This window comes from Oryzias latipes, chromosome 23 (genome assembly GCF_053564925.1).
Source record: "Oryzias latipes strain Hd-rR chromosome 23, Olatipes_Hd-rR_3.1".
NCBI lineage: Eukaryota > Metazoa > Chordata > Actinopteri > Beloniformes > Adrianichthyidae > Oryzias > Oryzias latipes.
In genome coordinates this window covers 1,342,611-1,363,005 of record NC_136259.1, presented here as the reverse complement: position 1 = coordinate 1,363,005, position 20,395 = coordinate 1,342,611, and the positions used below count along the sequence as shown (strand labels likewise).

At 43.5% G+C, this 20,395-nt stretch overlaps 1 protein-coding gene across 33 annotated transcripts in view; it reads left to right on the top strand.

The window, feature by feature from the left end:
- sox5 (SRY-box transcription factor 5) overlaps positions 1–20,395 on the top strand; it is a 99,854-nt gene that overhangs the window by 55,304 nt on the left and 24,155 nt on the right. For 24 of the 33 annotated variants that reach the window (XM_023952080.2, XM_078941433.1, XM_023952086.2 and 21 more), the window contains 2 exon segments: positions 9,848–9,974; positions 16,486–16,562. In XM_023952080.2, the coding sequence (XP_023807848.1) occupies positions 9,848–9,974; positions 16,486–16,562 (204 nt within the window). 33 annotated transcript variants of the gene reach the window in all.

Below are 20,395 nucleotides of genomic sequence, written 5' to 3'. Positions count from 1 at the left end.
CTACCTAAAAATGGAAGTATTGTACTTTCGGCCGCTACACTGGAGCCTCTATTTTGGTCCAGGTGGCTTGGACGGAATAGCCCGGGCCTTTGTAAAGGCAGATGACACTGAGTTTTAGCCTCAGAAAGCCGGGCTTTGTAGCATAAAGAGACACCCTGTCCGAGAAGGAACACACACACATTCTCTCTGCTTGAGAGTTCCTCCGTGATAAGAGACCTTGTGATTGCATGTGTGCTGGACGATCAGGATTTGCTGGAAAGCAGCTGTGTTTGTTTGCTTTTGTGCGACTTAAATTGTCAGGGTTTTGTCTCTTTTAGAAAACGACAAACTTAGGAGTGTGTGTTTGTTTCTCGGGGTTTCTTCTGTGCCTCCGTGATGCGCTCATCGTTTGTGTGTGTGTGTGTTTGCCGCAGCTGTGTGTGTTAAGCTATAAACACGTCCGCTCATGATTCACTCCCTCTCGACCCCGCAGAGACAAAGCTCTCTTTTCCCATGACTTTGCAACCTTTTCCCAAACAAGCGTTTCTCCATTGAAGCGGCCCAACAATAGTTTCTCACAAGCGGGGGCAGCTGGAGGCGGCCTTGTTACGAAGGGAGACGCAGTCAACAGCGGCTCGCCGTAAGAACCCAAAAAAACAACATTTGGGGGTTTTTCACACTGATGTCTATCGTCCACATCACGCAAACAGACAACGCCATCTTTAGCATCCACACAGGGCGCTGCCTGACGATCAAACACACACTCGTCATCAAAGACTTGGTCGAGAAATGCACTGCTTAATCATTCATGAAGAGATTGTCCACACAATCCCACAATACAATGGCCTGCCAGAGCGGGGGCACCAGGTTCAGTGTGCTGGAAAGCATGTGTGTGCGTGTTTGTGTCTGTATGATAAGCCCCTTGTGATTGCATTTTCCCCCCTAACGAGGCTGAGTTCAGCTGTCCTTCCGCGCGGGTTTTTGTGTGCGCGCCTCGTCCTTGGCTTTGTTAGGCCCCAAACCCCCACAGGCCTCCAAAGAATGCTTTCAACCGTCCACTTGGAAGAGGTGATGAAATGAAACGAATAATCAAGCTCATAAAAAACGAGAGAGGAGTGGCACACATCCGTCATGAAAAGGGGGACAAATTATTTTCTGTCCTCACATTGGGTTTTTTCTCACCCTGAAACCCCAATCAGGCAAGTGATATGAGCTATTTGAGCTTCCATTGGTCACTGAATGTGGCAGAAGATGATGACATGCAGTGTGAACCAGGCACCAACACTCGCCCTGTTCACATTCATTGGGGTCAGAGGCCAGCGACAGTCTTTGGTCTCCTTTTAATTGGTTTTAACCCAAATGATTAACGGTGTAGCACAATTTACTGATTTTAACCAGCCTGTTTACAGACACCGGGATGTCATAGCCACCCAGCCGAATTCTGCGTTCACACCGGACCTGTGATGAATGTTGAAGAATGTGCTAAACTGGCATTTAGCCCATGTGGTTCACGCTGGGCTGTCGCCAGCACGCTACTAGTACCTACCGTTGGAAGAGCGAAATGTCGAAGTGGTGCAAATTTTACAGAATCGAAAGTCTTGGTGCCATGGATTTCCTTCCGGACACAAACTGGAATTACTAATTTCCCCATTCATGATGATTTTCAAATAGTTGGCGCCTCCGTGAATAAAAGGGGACGGCATCCATACATCACAAGCAAGTCTGTGTCTCTGATTGGTCAACTCAACTGGGTTTAACTTTTAACCTGGGTTGAATAGATTTTGTAAGTGGAGCCCGAAAATGGTCGTAGAAACTTGCATAGCAAGAACACGAGAGATTTGAACCTCGAGAGGCAGACAGACTCGCATTTACATTGAAAGTGGTGGCTTGAACACACGTTTTGACCCTTTGACCCTGTGGAATGTCTACCGGATCTAGATTTGGTTTATTCTGCCAGAATCCACAAAAAGACGACAAGATAAGAAAAAAGATTCCTCCCACCTAGCCCTGCACAATTAATCGCAAATTGATCGTTATTGCGATTTCAAACTGTGCAATATCCATATCGCTAAAGTCAGCCAAAATGCCAATAAATGGTAGTTTGCAAATGATGGCAACTTGAACTATTTAAAGAATTGAATAAATCGCTTTATGCATTTGACCAATGGGATGGAGCCCTTCACGTCGTTGACCAATGGGATAGAGCCCTTCACGTCGTTGACCAATCAGATGGAGCTTTGATGTTAGATGTTGGTCTCATAATTAGATGAGGGTCATTTGGAGAATAATTTAAGGTATTTTGACTCTTATATAAATGAAACTTTTGCAGTGAAATGGAGAGGTTTTTGTTGTTTTTGCTATTTGTTTATCGCAAGTTATATCTTTATGGCAATATTGATGACTAATATCGCACATCGCCAGTTTTCCTCATATCCTGCAGCCCTACCCCCACCTCTTTAATACACTTTTTATACTATTGTCATTTGAAAGGAGGTTCAGGTGTATTAAAACTACTGCACAGCTGTTGAAACTATAGTGCCCCCTGCAGGATAGGAATCCTAACGCCATGGACCACATGGAACATGTAAATTCCCTGCAACTGCTTTGTCCCTATAGCCTGTGAGAACATTTATTTAAATCAAGGATCTTTGGGGGATAAAAAGTTCATGTTTATTGATGACAATATATCTCATAAATAATTTGTAACGTACACAAATATGTATACTGCTGTTTGTGTTACATTTTAGTTTGGTTTTGAGGCTTTAAGGGTATTTATTTTTGTTGTAAAATTTGATTCAACTCTGTAAAAAGCCTGAATAGGTTATTTGGTGACCTGCACCCAGCTGACGTAACCGTCTTTGCTAAATATGAGTCCACCCTAACATTTCTTTTACTACGCGGATTTCTTTCTTTTGCTTCACACACACTCACACACACACACACACACACACACACATTCTTGTTTTTGACCCTAAACTGACAATGTCACATCTACACATGAACTCAAAACCCAGACTGGAAGTCTTATATCATCAAAAATGTTTGACTTTATTTCTGTGAAACCAAAACTGTTTTTAACACACTTTGTCTATTTTCTCTGGACTAGAATGTTATCTTTAAGCATAAACGATGAAGTTAGTTTAAACCTTACATTGAACATTTTAATTATTTTATAGACTTTGGCCAAATCATGGCTAAGCTTATCCTCTGAGTGCCATAAAAAAACATTTTAAATTTTCATTTTCACCATTCAAGAGCATGATTTCTCGAGAATTCCTCAACAGCATTCATATAAAGATACACACACCCCCCACACACTCTCATGCCCCCTGCCAGGGGGCTCCTTGTTAAGCTTAAAAGGGTGAATGCGCTTCCCTTTACTTTCCCCTCTCGTCTTGTCTCATTCTAATTAAATGACTCGTCTCCAAGACTCCCCCCGGTGTTGCTGTGGACGACTGTTGCTGGCGCCCGAGGAGGCACGACGGGGATGAAAAGAGCTCACCTGCCGAGCGGCTCAGGGGCTTACCTTGAGAGTAAACACACATGTGGGGGGAATGGCAACAAGAAATGCACACAAATACACAATTCATGTAGAGAAGGGATGAGAGAATCCAGCCTAATGAAGGGTAGAGCACCCAACAGAAAGGCACACAGACACCCTCACACAGTCAGCGCACCCCCCTGTAGCGCCACCTCTGTCTTTCATCTCATGTAGAATCACTGTGGCTATAGGTCAGAGGCAGAAACGCAGACGGAGAACTGGACAAAGTGGGGAAAAATCCGGTGAAAGATGAGAGCCACTTGATGCTTTGAGAGGTTTAAGAGAATCACAGGTGGCAAGGGCTAACAAGCTGTTTAAGTTAACGTTGCCATTATGGTGGTAAGTTAGGGTGCATCACACTGGGCTGTTTGATCTATTTGGAGTTCATCTCCTTACATAGTTGGCTTTGTGTGGCCACTGTGGAAGCTCATTGGAACTCTGGTCTGACTTCTCTTGCAAGTGAACCTTAGTTCAGGGACAGTATGAATGCAAATGGACCCCCCAGTGGATCAAAGAGCAGAGGTGGATGAAAATAGGGTCAATACAGGAAGTAAATTAGGAAAATGTTAAGATGTTTCTCTTGATTTAAAATGTAATGGGTAGATGGAACCATGGTCAGAAATCGTCTTCTAGGGACGTTGTTCGTTTTAGTCAGTGTGGTTAGTGTATCGTGAAGTATCTGTAAGGATCATGGAAGTTACACGCATTTATGATGTACATGTGATGTTGTTGTACACCCTCCTCTGAGATGTTGTTGAAAATGGAATGTTCAAGTGTCGTCCGTGTGGTAAGTGTTTTGTGACTTATTCCTACATTTAATGTAAGTTGGAGGCAGTTACAACATGATGCTGTCATAGAGTACCCTTTTGCCACACTCTAGTCTTTAGTACAGTGCAAGTACTGCCCCTTTACCGACCTCCTGCAAAAATTGCACGTGTGGGGTGTGCACCTATACAATACGTAGTGCCCATAGGACTCCCGTAGGATGCCCACACAAATTCTGATTGTTTGCTTTCCTTATGTGTAACAGTCGGGATGCATGCACTTGTCACATGACATGACTACGGGACTTCACTTGGACAATGACAATAATCCAATGTTTCTTTTTGTGTAACTACTCCAGACAGTCACAGTTGTAAATCAGCGTTTTTTTTCTAAATAAAAGGAACTGAATTTATCACACAGGTATAAAGCTCAAAAAGGGTTAGTGTAGCACAACCCAACGCCTCAGAATCCTCTGCATAGTTGCACCTCGCCCAATTGGCTGTGTAACGGGTTTTATCACCCCATTACACAGCAGCCAGTGTAATTTCCTCACACACAGTATGTGTCACTAAGCAAGCAAACACACTCATAAACCTGGACCACAACCAAGCAGCCGGTCCCACTGAGACCCCTTTCCCACCCCTCCCTGATTCCCAAACACACGTACGCCTGGGTCTGTCCTGGTTGGTGCCACCTGAACCGTGCCCTTACATTCACAGCCCCCTGGCCCTCAACGGAAAGTTAAATGATAAATAAAAAAAAAAAAAACAACACACACACAACCATGTCTCCTCTCGTTCTCTCCCTCTCCGCCCAAATTAATTATTGGTTTTATTGCTCACGCGTCCCCTCTTCAGCAATAGGTCGTCCAGGTCTTGCATTAATTGCCATAACATATGGTCGCCAACAGATTTTAGCTGTGGGACTCGCACTTTAGCGGGGGCTATTTTCTCACGCACTCAGATGCGAGCCATATTGTGCGGCGCTGGCAGCTATTGTTCGGCGAATTAACTTCATAGAGCTAATTACTCCCCAATAATAACTTTACCTTGGAGTTTTTGAGCGTGCCAACCAACCTGTTTCGCACCCCATATGTTAATTAACGGCCACATCTTCATTATGCCGCAGCAGCGCTTTAAGTTCAAGCTGTGCCGCCTGGCGAGCGGAGAACGCCGCCTCGACTCGCTGCCAATTATCCAACTCCTGCTTCCCTCGCGCTCCATCTCCCTCTCTTGTTCATTCTGTTCTCTCTGTCTGTTGTTTATTTCCCGAGAAGTTGTCTCGCCAGGGTTGAAGCGTCAACTTCTCTCTTTTACGTCCTTTTTGCCCCCGTGAAAGTTCTCAAGAAAGAGTCTCGCACTTTTTTCGCTCTTTTTATATATATATGTACCTAAATATTTTCCTTTTTATTTCCTTCTCTCCACTTTTGAACTTCCCTTAATTCTCCTCCAGTTTTCACAGATTAGTTCCTTTCATCGTTTTTTCTGGAGGACTTGGGTTCTGTGGGCCTCAGGTTCCTCTGTTTGACATGAAACGGTTCTTCTTCCTATCAGCAGACCTTTGGTTTCTTTAGTTTCTTTATTTAGCTTAACACACACACACATATTCTTGTTTTTGGTATTGTAAGGACTGATTTCCAACACTGCATCTCAAGCCCCTTAACCATCCCAACAGGGTTCTGTTTGCGCTCTGATGAGAAAAAAAGAAAGCAGACGAGCACGTTATTCCCCAAAGTGCCGACTGTTTCAAATTTTCCTCTCCTTTATCTACGTTCCACATCTCACGCAGTACATCCTTCTCTCCTTTTTCGTTCCGTCAGTTCTCTTTGTCTCTGATTTTCGTCTTCAATATCAAAGTTTACATTATAATCACAAGGCCAGTTCTGGAAACTCCCGGATCACTTTTAGGTATTGTATTATTGCTCATTCATCATGAGGGAAGTTTGTAGATATGAGGGAATGCAAATGAAAGGGAATGCACAGATAATTCTTCTTCTTTTTGTTAGCGTGTGTTAATGAGTGTTCTGAACTGCCAGTGCTGCTCATCAGCTCAGCAGCTGCTGCTCTGGCATTCAGATTATTTTACAGCAACATATGGGATGGAAGCAACTTGTATGCGTCTTTTCTCCTGTGCTTCTGTATCTTTTTTATCCCATTGTTGTACGACTCGTTCAACAGTTTCATAGGCTGATCTTTTTGGGGTTCTTTGCTGCGTGATTAAAAGAGGGCAGGAAAGGAAAAGTGCGATGTTTTTTGTCCGCAAACTGCTTTAAACTTCTTTTCCTCCTCCTGCCAGTGCAGCGCAGCGCTGCTAGCCAGCTCCACGCCAGCATATGTCCAATTAGGCCTGAAAGGCAAAGCAGAACCATTCTGTCTGTGATTCGTCCCCACGGGGGTCCTGCCCGGGCGTCGCGCTGGATCGGCTTCCCTTCTCTGATCGCAGAAGCGGCTGCGGTTTGTGGTTAACCAAAAATGCTGGAGTAATTATTGAATTCGGCGGTGGAGGGGGGGACGGGAGCCGCCCGCTCCCCGAGCTGTGATAGTTTGATTACGGTGCTGCTGGCGTGCCGACACATAGAAGGAGGCAGGAGGAGGAGGAGGAGGCAAGGTATTTACAGTACGCTGTAAACACGCTGACACTTTCTCAGCCTCTAACCACTTCAAGTGTCCAGACATTACCCGGTCGTGCCGCCGCGATTGCGCAGCCATTTCCAGCCGTCTCCATCATTCCAGATCAATTTTCCACATCAGACAATTTTTACCTGCCCATTATCCTATTGGGCCATTACCTCCTTGGGCCTCCCGGTCAAATGAAAGAGACAGCAGAGAAACGAGGAGGAAGAGGGGGAGCAAAGTGCCCAGAATCCAAGTGCAGGTCACAAGGCCACAAGATCTCAGCTCTGAAAGAGCTTCTGTGTTTTGGTTTTACCGCCAGCATTAAAATAAAAAAATTGAAAGGTAAATGTTAGCTAACCAGCTAAGATAAGCTGAAAACTATTGATGATGGAGACTCTTAACTAGGGGTGCAAATAAAAGCATAAATGGCTCATTTGAACCCTTTAACAGCAGAGCTTTAGCTCTAGTGTTGGAGTTCTCTTGACCAGCGTAACTCTACGTTCATGCTATAAACCTAATTCCATTCTGAAGTAGCCTTACGCTGATATACAACACTGTACAGATGTGAAGGGTTTATGCAACCAACGTCAATCAGCTGATTCTGTCGCAGAGAAAATTCTACAATCAGCTGATTGACGTTGGTTGCAACAATACTTAAAAAGGTATGTCAAAGTGTGTGTGTTATTAATGCTGTGGTCACTTCTATTCTTACTGGTGGAAACGATCTGCCTACTAATGAGCTTTTGGATAAGTCTTAAAAATGATTTAACCAAGTTGGATCCATGACATTCCTCCACCACTCACCTCTTTCCACTCCTCCTCTCCTCCTCCTTGTCCTGTCAGTCAGTCAGTCCATCAAGCGTAGGTCTTTGTGTGTTGTTCTTGGCAGAACGCTGTTTAGCTCAACCATCTGTCTCTAACTCCTCTCGCCGTCTCCTTCCCTTTCTGCCGCTCCCTCTCCTGACGTCCCTGCCAAAGTTACCCATCAGAGGAGCTTTTTTCTCCTTTTAAAATCCTTGAGACGTTATGAAGTCGTGTGGCGTTTTGCCGACAGGCGTGCAGAGACGGCTGTGTTTGCGTTTTGTTTGGTGCAGGAGAGAACACAAGGCCAGCTGCTGTTAGGGTTTAGTGGACTGTCCTTGTGACTTACTTTCTGCTTCAAATGAATAGATCTTCTGTGCGTTTCTGTAGATTTTGGGACTCTAACCACCAGGAACCCAAAATACCCGACGTATTTGACACTTTGGTCTAAAAGCCATTACATTATGTATTAAGGTTTAATATTGAATGTTAATCATTTTTGTAAAACTTTCGTTTGGTTGTAATGATTTAAAGTGCCGCACCAATCACCTTTGAAAGCATTCCCAGTGGTCTTTTAATCATGATTAAGCAGTTTTTAGCCAAAATCCAAAAAAACTGTCATTTTCACACCGTTGGGGTAGAGAAACCCCGCCCCCTTTCCTCTCCCTGTTGCTAAAGAGCTTGAAGCAGGGGGCTTGTGGTCCGTGTGGTTGCAGCTTACTAAAAAGGACGTTTCTTTACACTCAGTCCCATTTTACTTTTTGTAAAATGGTCCAATGTTACGACACAAACATCATTACAACTTAGTTTGATTAACATTAATTTTCTAAATGACAAAATCTGTTGATATATTTGTTGACAGGTCAACAAGTACTGTGTTCATATGCAGTAAATACTGTGTAAGTTGGCTTTTGTGCATAGTTTGCCTTAAGGTGCAACTTATATGTGATATTTTAAAAGCATAAATAGCAACAATAACTATTCAGTTTATGATTGATATCTATTTGGTAATTATGATTTGTCTTTAAAAATGAAATGTCCGTTCTTGTTCCTGTATTTTGTTAAATAAATGTCCCTCAAAATGTATTATATTATATATTATATAATATTGTAATTATAGATCTCATTATCACCATTTGATGTATGCTGACGATTTAGTTGTGTTGATTCCAAGTACTGCTGGTCTTCAACAATTGCTGTTCAGCTTATGGGCTTGACAATGACATCATTTTAACGCTCAAAAAAGTTTGATTATGATTTCTCGGACAGAAGAAGACAAAAACCAAAAATTCCCTGATTTGTACCTATCAAATGCTGTGCTTGTGTGTACTAATAAGATCAAGTGTCTTGGGGATGTCATTTCAGAAGACTTGTCAGATGACGCAGATATCTACAGGCAGTGCCGTGTGGTATATGGCCAAGCCAACACTCTTTTTCGAACGTTTGGTATGTGTACAGAAGGAGTCAAGGTGACATTATTTAAAGCATTTTGTACTCCTCTGTATACAGCTCATCTTTGGGCGAACTTGAAAAATGCCAGTATGAGACAGCTGCAGGTGGCGTACAATGATCCGCTAAGAGTGCTTTTAAATAAGGACGAGAGCTAGTGAGCTGTTCGTTTCTCTCAGAAGGAACACTCTCTGGGGTTGCATGCGCTCACTCGTGTTCACATTTATCTGCAGATTGAATGCTTCATCTTGACCATAAGTAACATTAGATTTAGTGCCATACGCTTCCAGTCAGATTTATGAAAACACTTTTTATTTGTCATTGTAACTAATGTTTTATGGTGTGGTATGTATAAGTAATGTTTTTATCTTGTTATTTTATTCTTATACTTTTTAATTAATTTCTTTTTCATTAACTGTTGTAATTTTTCATATACTGTACCTGAACTTGTGTATTTTTGACACTGTGCCTTTTTAATGTAGTGGGTCTGTGTACTTATTGATTGGACTATAAGTCTGGAATAAATTACATCTATCGATCTATAGTCCAAAGAAGATAGTAGATCGTTTTTGTACTCTATGCTTAGACTTGGCAAGCTTGGTGTTGACAAAATTTTTCCACATTCAAGTTCTTCTCTTTGCATTGACCTGTGGTCTTTTTTTTGCCCCCCCCCCCCCCCCCCCCCCCCCTTCATCAGCAGGTCCAGGGCCAGCTGCCCCCCCTCATGATCCCCGTCTTTCCCCCAGACCAGCGGACCCTGGCGGCCGCCGCGGCCCAGCAGGGCTTCCTCATGCCCCCGGGGTTCAACTACAAGCCCGGCTGCAGTGAGTAGCATCCAGTCAGGGGCGTGTCTTTGCATGTGTGATGTGTTTCTAGTGGAAAAGGTAGATTCCTCCTGCTCCTCCTCCTCCTCCTCCTCCTGGGAGACCAGTTGCTCCTCTTTCAGAAAAGCAGTCCTGTTGCACACTTGTGTCTCTGCCGTTCTGGTTCTGTCCTCTTGGCCGTTGTTCTCGTCTCATTTTGAGGTAAATGAAGGCATTCTGCTGGACTTCTTTTTCTTTTTTTGGCTATCACGCTCCGGCTGTGTGGCAATGTGTTGTTTACCATGTTACACAGAGACACATAGAAATTGAGGAAGGGAGTTTGATGCATGCCAGGGAATGCTGGGAAGAAATGCTCAATGGGGGGGTGATTTCAGAGGGGTGGGGAGTTGAGCAGGGGGTGGGGTCTAATGTGGCCTGCCCCAGGTTCTCCTCACATTAACACGGGACGCAGCCAGAACGTGTTTCCAGCGCCGCCCACACACGCTAACGCACACGTAGACAGCCAGCGAGCGCTTTGTCATGTCAAACACGGGAGGATAATAGAAAAAAATGGTGCAAATTCAACCCCCCCACCCCACTTTGAGTTTCACAGCTTCCCAAACAAGTCCGATCCATTTTAATTAGTGGCGTCTTCACCCACACCCACTGCCCACGTAAATACCCTCTCCGGCGGCGGGCTCGTCTTTTCGCTGCCTCCGCCAACTCCGACTGGACTGGCACGCCGCGGCGGGCCAAGCTGCCCCCGAGAAAACTCTCTGGCAACTTCCAAACTGGTGGGGAGCTGATGCAGCGTGGCGCTGCGGCCTGAAATAGGACATGTGTGGCATTGTGCTGCGACATATTCTCACAGCACCTCGGTGAAGACGGGAATAGATCCCACCGCCGCAGAAATCAAGTTTTTAAACCTGCAACCGCCAGGATGGAATAAAAACGCTGCAAAAACCGAATCTAAAGACGGTAAGAAGACCCTGGTTTCAATGAAAAAAGTCTTATTTACGTTTTGCAGGAAAGAAAATCTTATTAAGGTTTTTAAAAGCAAAAAAAACAGAATTTAAGTGAGCTTCTTGGTGACTAATTTAGTTTTTTTTGCTTTAAATAGGAATTCTTACTCTTTCCACCATTGGCAAAAGCCTTTGCCTATTTAAATGTTTTGGGTTTTTTTTAACAGGTTTTAACTTATTTCTTGGGGCCTGCTTTTAAAACGAACTCTCAAAAAACTAAGAATTAAAACAAAAACAAAAAATAGGATATTCTGTTTTTACCAAAATGTTTAAGCAAAACTTTCACCACATTATAGCTCGTGAACTTTTTGTTAATCATCTTTAAATCCAGGTAAGAAATTACCAAGTGTTGTTAGATTTTATTCCGAGCAGCTTTTCCTGCCCCGTATGGTTCATTCCAAAATGTGACAAATTTTTCCCACAAAAATACACTGAACAAAAATATCTCTGTGCATTCAAAATGCCATCAGTGAAATGCACCTGTGTTCTTCGCCCATAACATATGCCTGCCCATACCATAACCCCACCACCACAATAGATTTCAGAGTGGCCTTTTCTTGTGGACAGTCTAAGGCACACCTGTGCAATAATCATGCTGTCTAATCAGCATCTTGATATGGCACACCTGTGAGGTGGGATGGATTGTCTTGGCAAAGGAGAAGTGCTCACTATCACAGATTTAGACAGATTTGTGAACAATATTTCAGAGAACTGGTTATTTTGTGTATGTGGAAAATGTTTCACATCTTTGAGTTCATACCATAAAAAATGGGAGCAATAACAAAAGTGTTGCATTTATATTTTTGGTCAGTGTAGGAACACGTCTTTTTGTTGCACGTTTCAAAAAAACTTAAATAGTTTAAAAAGAACAATTAGGAGATTTTATCTTTATTTAACTGTGTTAATATAACTTATAGATTTTTACAATAGCCGGTCCGATCATCTTTGGATCTATTCTTAAGTGCTCCCAGAGGTCTTTTAATTATGAACATGCCGTTTTTAGTCTAAATCCAATAAGCTGTTGTAATCTAGGACATAGTTTCTGCAGAGTGGCAGTACCAAAAATGAAGACGTGTCTAAAAGTAGATGCATCGGAATTGGGCGGAGCAGGGAGCTTGTGGCCCCGCCAATCATAACGTCAATATCACATGTCGGATCTTGATCCAATTCACAGCGGTTAGAACAAAGCAATTATTGATCCTAATTCTCTGTCTAAATAACCTCCATCATGAGAAAAATGCAGCAAATACATGTTAGAAACTCCATGTTTTCACGCGTGTGGCTCTTTGAGGAAGCCAGCTTTCTCTCTCCATCCTAAGCGAATTTGTCGGTGAGAAATCTCCGCCGAGCCCACGAAGGTCTGGGTCCACGAGCCAAAAGCAACATGTTTGCTTTGCCGTGTCCCTCTGCCTTTGTTCCAGTCACCCCCAGGAGGAGCAGAAATATCCACTGGACTCGTGTTTGTCTTGGGAGCAAAGAGAAAAGACCAATCTCCTAGAATACACAGTCCTGAAATAATTCTTTAATGCCCCCCCCCCCCCCCCCCCCCCCCCCCAAACACAAGACAGGAATGTCTCGGCTTTCTTTCCAGTTGTTCTGCAGAGTCATATGGGAAAATATGTTGTAGGGAGGGTGCATGGGTGCTCACGCACTGATCCAGACTCACATTTTCTGAGTTCAAGACCTCCCCTGGATTAAAAAGCGGCATCCTTGTGAACGCCACGGCGCTTTTCGGACGCTTGGACGCCGATGGCAACAGCTGAGAGTCATGTTTGGGCGAACGTCCATCAATTAAATGCAGCATCCGTCTACCTTTACCTTTTGTTTTCCGCCCCCCTCGTTTGTCTGTGATTATAGGGTTAACCCCCCCCCTATACACACACACACACACCAAGCCGTGATCCAACCTCAGTCGTCTCTCTGCATCCGTCCATCGCTTGATTTATCCTTTCTGGTCCAGATGGAGAAGAAGGGAAGGAGGAGACAGCAAGAGGGGCTGCAGTTCTGCAGTTTAACTTAAGAACCAACGGGGGGGGGGGGGGGGGGGGGTTGAACGCAGAGGTGAGAGGGGGGAAAAAGGTGTTGGGGGAGGGGGCAGCAATTGGCAGCCGTGGCTCTTAATTACGGTTTTATCAGAATCCCCTCACCTCTCTGCTCTTTGTCCGGCGGCATTAAGAGGACGACACACAATCAGGCTTTTCATTAGAGCCGTGAACACAGAGTACAGACTGGGGGGGGGCAGGAGGGTGAGATGGGAGAAAGCAGGAGGAGGATTTTAGAAAGACAACAACAAAACAGTCGTCCATTAGAGATTTGCCTCTGGAGATGTGGGTGGGATCGTTGGCGCAAAGCAACCCCGCCCCCCCTCCACGTCACCCAGAGCTCTCTGGCCCGGTCATGTTTCTCGAGCAGTACGGACCACAAGACTTTGTTTTTCACTTGTCTGCTCGGGCCACTAAAATATCTAACGGTTAATATATTGTCACCTTTTTCAATATAGCATATTTTGCGAAAAGGTGTAGATTTTCCTCATCTTCATCGCTTTGAAAGTTTGACGTCCGCCATGATTGTTTTGGTCACGTGGTGCACACGCTCCGCATCCGTCGGAGAAACTTAATGGCGCAAAAATAGCTTGGGAAGTTGGACAAGGAGACAACGAACGCACAAAGATGTTTCTCGAACCTCCCCAAGATGGAGTAATGGGTGGAATTAGTCGTATGGACAGCAAGATATTTAATGAATGCACTGAAGATGAAACAGTATGCACTAAGCTTTAAGCTGAATGTCAAAGAATCAAAGGCAACTCCAAATACCTGAATCTCAGACTCAAATGTAGTAAAATGTCAAAGTACTTCATTTTGTTTTTCTTTACAACACTGTAAGCAGTAAGTATTTCTAGTCAAAAGCTGAATGATCTCAGTAATTTTATTAATTTTTCAATTTATTTAATTTAATTAAGTAACTAAAGTAACTAAAAAGTAAATGTAACTTTGCAACAGTAACAAAAAGCAGAAACTCAAGGCAGTCAGAGGAAAAAAGTAAATAAAACTTCTTAACTATTGATTAGGAACAAATGTGAAATAGCAGTGATTAGAAGCAGCATGAAAACTTCTGAACTAGTGTTTCCTACACTACCAGTGTTACTACACTACTAGTGTTACTACACTACTACAGTGTTACTACACTACCAGTGTTACTACACTACTAGTGTTACTACACTACTAGTGTTACTACACTACTAGTGTTACTACACTACTACAGTGTTACTACACTACTACAGTGTTACTACACTACTAGTGTTACTACACTACTACAGTGTAACTACACTACTAGTGTTACTACACTACTACAGTGTTACTACACTACTAGTGTTACTACACTACTACTAGTGTTACTACACTACTACAGTGTCACTACACTACTACAGTGTTACTACACTACTAGTGTTACTACACTACTACAGTGTTACAACACTACTAGTGTTACTGCACTACTAGTGTTACTACACTACTAGTGTTACTACACTACTACAGTGTTACTACACTACTGTTACTACACTACTAGTGTTACTCCACTACTACAGTGTTACTAAACTACTAGTGTTACTAAACTACTAGTGTTACTACACTACTACAGTGTTACTACACTACTAGTGTTACTACACTACTACAGTGTTACTACACTACTAGTGTTACTACACTACTACAGTGTTACTACACTACTAGTGTTACTACACTACTACAGTGTTACTACACTACTAGTGTTACTACACTACTACAGTGTTACTACACTACTAGTGTTACTACACTACTACAGTGTTACTACACTACTAGTGTTACTACACTACTAGTGTTACTACACTACTAGTTTTACTACACTACTACAGTGTTACTACACTACTAGTGTTACTACAGTACTAGTGTTACTAAACTACTACAGTGTTACTACACTACTAGTGTTACTACACTACTACAGTGTTACTACACTTCTAGTGTTACTACACTACTAGTGTTACTACACTACTACAGTGTTTCTACACTTCTAGTGTTTCTACACTACTAGTGTTACTACACTACTACAGTGTTACCTACACTACTAGTGTTACTACAATACTACAGTGTTACTACACTACTAGTGTTACTACACTACTAGTGTTACTACACTACTAGTGTTACTACACTACTACAGTGTTACTACACTACTAGTGTTACTACACTACTAGTGTTACTACACTACTAGTGTTACTACACTACTAGTGTTACTACACTACTAGTTTTACTACACTACTACAGTGTTATTACACTACTAGTGTTACTACAGTACTAGTGTTACTACACTACTACAGTGTTACTACACTATTAGTGTTACTACACTACTACAGTGTTACTACACTACTAGTGTTACTACACTACTAGTGTTACTACACTAATAGTGTTACTACACTACTACAGTGTTACTACACTACTAGTGTTACTACACTACTACAGTGTTACTACACTAATAGTGTTACTACACTACTACAGTGTTACTACACTTCTAGTGTTACTACACTACTAGTGTTACTACACTACTACAGTGTTACTACACTTCTAGTGTTTCTACACTACTAGTGTTACTACACTACTACAGTGTTACCTACACTACTAGTGTTACTACAATACTACAGTGTTACTACACTACTAGTGTTACTACACTACTAGTGTTACTACACTACTACAGTGTTACCTACACTACTAGTGTTACTACACTGCAGTGCTCTCTTCAAAAAATCTGAAACAGACTAGAGCAGATTTAAGTTTGATATGCTCTATTTTCAGTCATTGTAAAGTTTAGAAATAAGTGCTAGATCAGTGGTCCCTAACCTTTTTGTCACCGCGGACCGGTACAACGCAAAACACGTTTACCGCGGACCGGGGGTGGTATTTTCTCTTTAGTAATAATAATAATAACAATGAACGTAAATCCACTGTGTAATCATGTGCAACTTTATTAGCGGTGTCCTCGTAACGTCACACCAACAACAGAACATCACATGAGCAACAACGTTTCTACCCCAACCCAATGCGACACACTCTGGTTGCTATGGTGAGTGAGACGGATGTAACAGAGAGAATCCGGTAACTTTTCAAAATAAAACGTTTTTTTCGGAAAAAAAATCAATAAAATGGAAATTATTTTTTCTTTCTGTGCGTCCCGGTGCAAAACGTCCCGCGGCCCGGTACCGGTCCGCGGCCCGGTGGTTGGGGACCACTGTGCTAGATGTCACCAGAATGCACCAAACTGCACCATATTAAAATTTTCCGGGGGGGCACCGCTGTGCGCGGTGTCGGGCCAGTAACTTTCAGGCAGGGCCAGTAACTTTTAAAAACTACTGGCCCTGAAGGAGACGGCAGCCTGTGGCCTTCCCAGTGTATTTTCTAAATCACAAATATGATCCTTTTCAATCCGCTCTTTGTTTTGATTACAGGACCAGGATAAAATGTGTAACAGATTCTTACCTGTCTCCTCAGGTGACCCCTACCCCCTCCAGCTCATTCCCACAACAATGGCCGCCGCCACGCCCGGCCTTGGACCTCTACAGCTGCAGGTACATTTCCAACGCGTTCCCTTTTGGCAGGCAAAGAAACCAGGGATTCCACCATAAAAAATGACGGTTCAGTGGTTAATAGGTTGGTTTTTAAGTCCGTGAGGGGGGGGTGAATTATATTCTCCTGTTAGATAGACGAGTTGCACAAACAATCAGGACTGATGCCAAACATAAAAACTAAAATATGAAAAAATAAAGTTTTCTTATAATCAAGTAATAGAAACTTTTCAGTTGGCTGATAGAAAACCTGCTTTAATGTAATAAAACAAAAAGAATCAATCGTTCTTTTGTCACTTATTGGGACACAATTCAGAAACACTTTAGTTCAAAGGTGTCACATGACGTTTGGTGGCATCCTGGATAGAAATCCACGGGGGCAGAAGCCTCGAAGGCCGAAGGCCTCGGCTCTGTCCCAGCTCTTAAAGGCCAATAGGATTGATGGCTAACAGCAGGCCAGAGGTGCAGAAAGGAGGTGTGGGGGGGTCCTGATGGGACGTCAGATGTCATTTAGTGGGGATACGTCTTTACCCAGATAATAGATGGATAGATCGATGGATGCTGGATGGAATTTTAAAGATTTGAGTTTGATTTAATGACGAATCAAACTCAGAGTTAATTAGACATTAAATCAAAGGTTGATTGAATGGGAGTGGAAGGAAGTGAACTTCTAGAATCCCACCCTGTTCTACTGTAACCATTTCATTACATGATTGATTATTATCAGGTTCATAACTTCTATCAGACAGAATTAAGAATCCTTAGGTATCAATAAATCACATGACAGAGACGAATTACTTAGTTATTATGTATTGACTTTATTCATCCTTGTTTCTTGTTCCACATCGTCCACTCTTTCCTCCAGAATGTGGACCCGGTTATCTGGTTGCTGGTTTTGTCTTTGGAACTCTTCCACTAGCTTAGCCTGGACGTCCTCAAGGATGTTTTTAATGTCATCGTTGTCGCTTGTTGCTTGTTTTTTCTTCTGGGTCATGTCAGCTCTCTTTTTTTGGGATAATCAACGTTTAAGTCGCTTGAAGATTGTTGTGAGAGCAGCCGACAGGCTCATCAACCCGGAACCAGAAGTTAAGATCTTTAAAGTCCATGTCCGTCCTAAAAGGACGGCCGTCTTCTCAGCGGCTTGTTTGAGACGCGTTAAGCTCCAGAAACCATAACCCACCACCTTTTGCCTTCTGAGCGGCGCAATAATGAAGCATAACGCGCAGATGTGTGAGGGAAACAGCTGCTCTGGCACGCACACATCTCCAACCCGTCTTATCGCCTCTATGCAGCGGCGGCGGGTAAACCGGGTCGAAGGTCAGGCGGAGTTTATGTGTAAGACATTTGCACCTGTCAGCCAAATGCGTCGGCCCATATGCCGGACTCCGCTGAGAGAATAGAGAGCCGCGTAACTCTGCCGCTGTCGCCGTTGGGTTGATTAGGACTCACGTGCGCGTCCACGCCGGGAATAACGTTGTCTGTCTGGAACCGCCGCTTCAATCTAGCCATCCATATGTTCAGCTGCAATCAAAATCTCCACTTCAACAGCTTTGTCCACCTTGCAATTGGATTAAAGGAAAATAAGGGGAAATGCAGACATCTCACTGACAGATTTCTGCCTCGCAATCCTGGCAGGAAAAAAACCCGACATGCACGCTTCCACAAACAGGTTTGTCCACAGAGATTAGGGCTTTGTCAGAGAGACAGAGATTTGCCCGGGCTAACACGGCTGCAGATGGATTTCCTTGGGGATTGTCCCCACGGCCTCATTTGATGAGGAGGTCCTTGTGGTTGAGGCGTCAGCCGCGAGGTCGCCGTAGAAACACGGCAGTCAGATTCACAGCTTTATTCATTATGTCATATTTAAGGTTTTCTCTTTGTATTTCAACTGTTTGAAAGGAAAGAATCAAGCCACAAATGCCGTTGTATAGACATTTAAGACAGTTTTAAACTTTCATCCAAAGGAACATTTTAACATTTCTTCCGGCTAACTGACCTTGAGTTCTGCTGATGCAAGAAAAATACTTCCAAGAGAATTTTTCAATTAAAGTACGTTTTCTCATCTATTAGTGTTTGACTTCTGCAGAACCAAAAGTCTAGGGAAAAGCTTTGATTCAGTCCAAACCACTAACTAATGCCTTAGTCACAATGTCCTAAACGGGGGGGAAACTGCATGTAGAGATCAAGATTTCGGGTTCCTCTATGGGCGTAAACGTTTTTCCTTCCATGAACATGCTGTGAGCGACACTAAAACACGGAACTGACATTAGCCCTGCAGATACATCACGATACACTAACAACAGGCTAGACCAGGGGTGGGAAGTTCCAGGCCTGGGGGGCTGGTGTGTCTGCAGGATTTCCAGATATTCCTGCCCTACTCATGGCTGATTACCTGGTTCAGGTGTGTCCAGCCAATCAGAACATGCCAGAGCAGGGTATGTTGGAAAACATGCAGGAATCTGACCCTCAGTGCCCCCCTCTGCGCTGGACAATTGTGCATTCCATTTTCCTGACGCCCTTTAGGGTGTCCATCCAGGCCTTAAGGGAACTGCAGGATACGCCTTTAAGATACAACCCCCCCTGCCTATGACCCACGGGGGTTTGGATGAGCCAAAGACCTGCAGAACGGGTCAACACCCTGTGCGTTAAGGGTGTTAAGGGCGTTAAGCACTAAAGCTGAAGCGACCCTCACTGTTTAGTGTGAATGGGCCATCTTTCAGTTCCTCTAGAACAGGGCTCTCCAAATCCAGGCCTGGAGGGCCTACATGTTTTCCAACCAAGCTGCCATTGAAGCTCCTTATTGGCTAAACGCACCGGATCCAGGTCATCTAAATCTGGTAAACTAAAACCTACTCAAGTTTGAAGGCCAGAAAGAATTGTTGTTTATGTAGCATACGGGCTAAAACTTATGCAAAAACCGAACAGATTGGGATGTTTTACCCTCCATCCATCCAGTTCCACCACCAGCTGAGTCACTTTTGGGGTGACTGGAGGCCATCACAGCTTCTGTTGGGTGAAGGCATCAGACTCCCTGTCCAGGTCTCCAGTCTGTTGCAGGGCCTCACACTCACACTACACACTCACACTACACACTCACACTACACCTAGAGACTAGTTAGAGTCATCACTTTAACCTGTGAAGCTATCGTGCTGCCCTCTCTACAACCCTAAACCATCATTTTCAAGACGTTTTCCACTTTTAGAAATGTTCTGTGTGGTTATTTCGGTGCCTCTGAAGGTCAGAGAAGTTGCTTGTTTTTCAGATACTCCTGAACTGTTTGCAGCTGATTACCTGGATCAGGTGTGTTCAGTCATTCAGAGAATAAAATCACCTGATCTAGCTAATCAGCAAAGAGTGGAACCAGGATTACCGGAAAACAAGTCCTGCCAGATATGGTTCCTAGCAAGCCCCCGGTTCTTGGGTTGGGTTGGTGGGGTCCTTTGTGAGTTCATCAGCTGAATCCCCTAAATGGAGGTTTGAGCTATAAATGAAAAAGAATCTTGGTGTAATTCCAAGAATCTGTTTAGCAGAATTGAGTACTTAGAGTTAATCATAAAGAAAGCTCCACTCTTGATATGGAGCTGGAATTCGCGGCCTTTGACCTTCTTCCACTACATAATAGGCACACACACAGAAAATCCCTCAAAAGCACAGCTTTAAATGCACTTTTTGGAAAAATATGTATTAATCTCAATAGTTTAAAGCTTCTTCTCTAACACCCGTCCATAGAAATCTGCAGAGTGGCTCTTCTAGTCAACGGCAGCTTAACGCAGAATCCTGCAAGGTTTTCAAGGCAGCTTTGGCGCGTTCAAGGCTGCCATTTAGCTTCTTAATC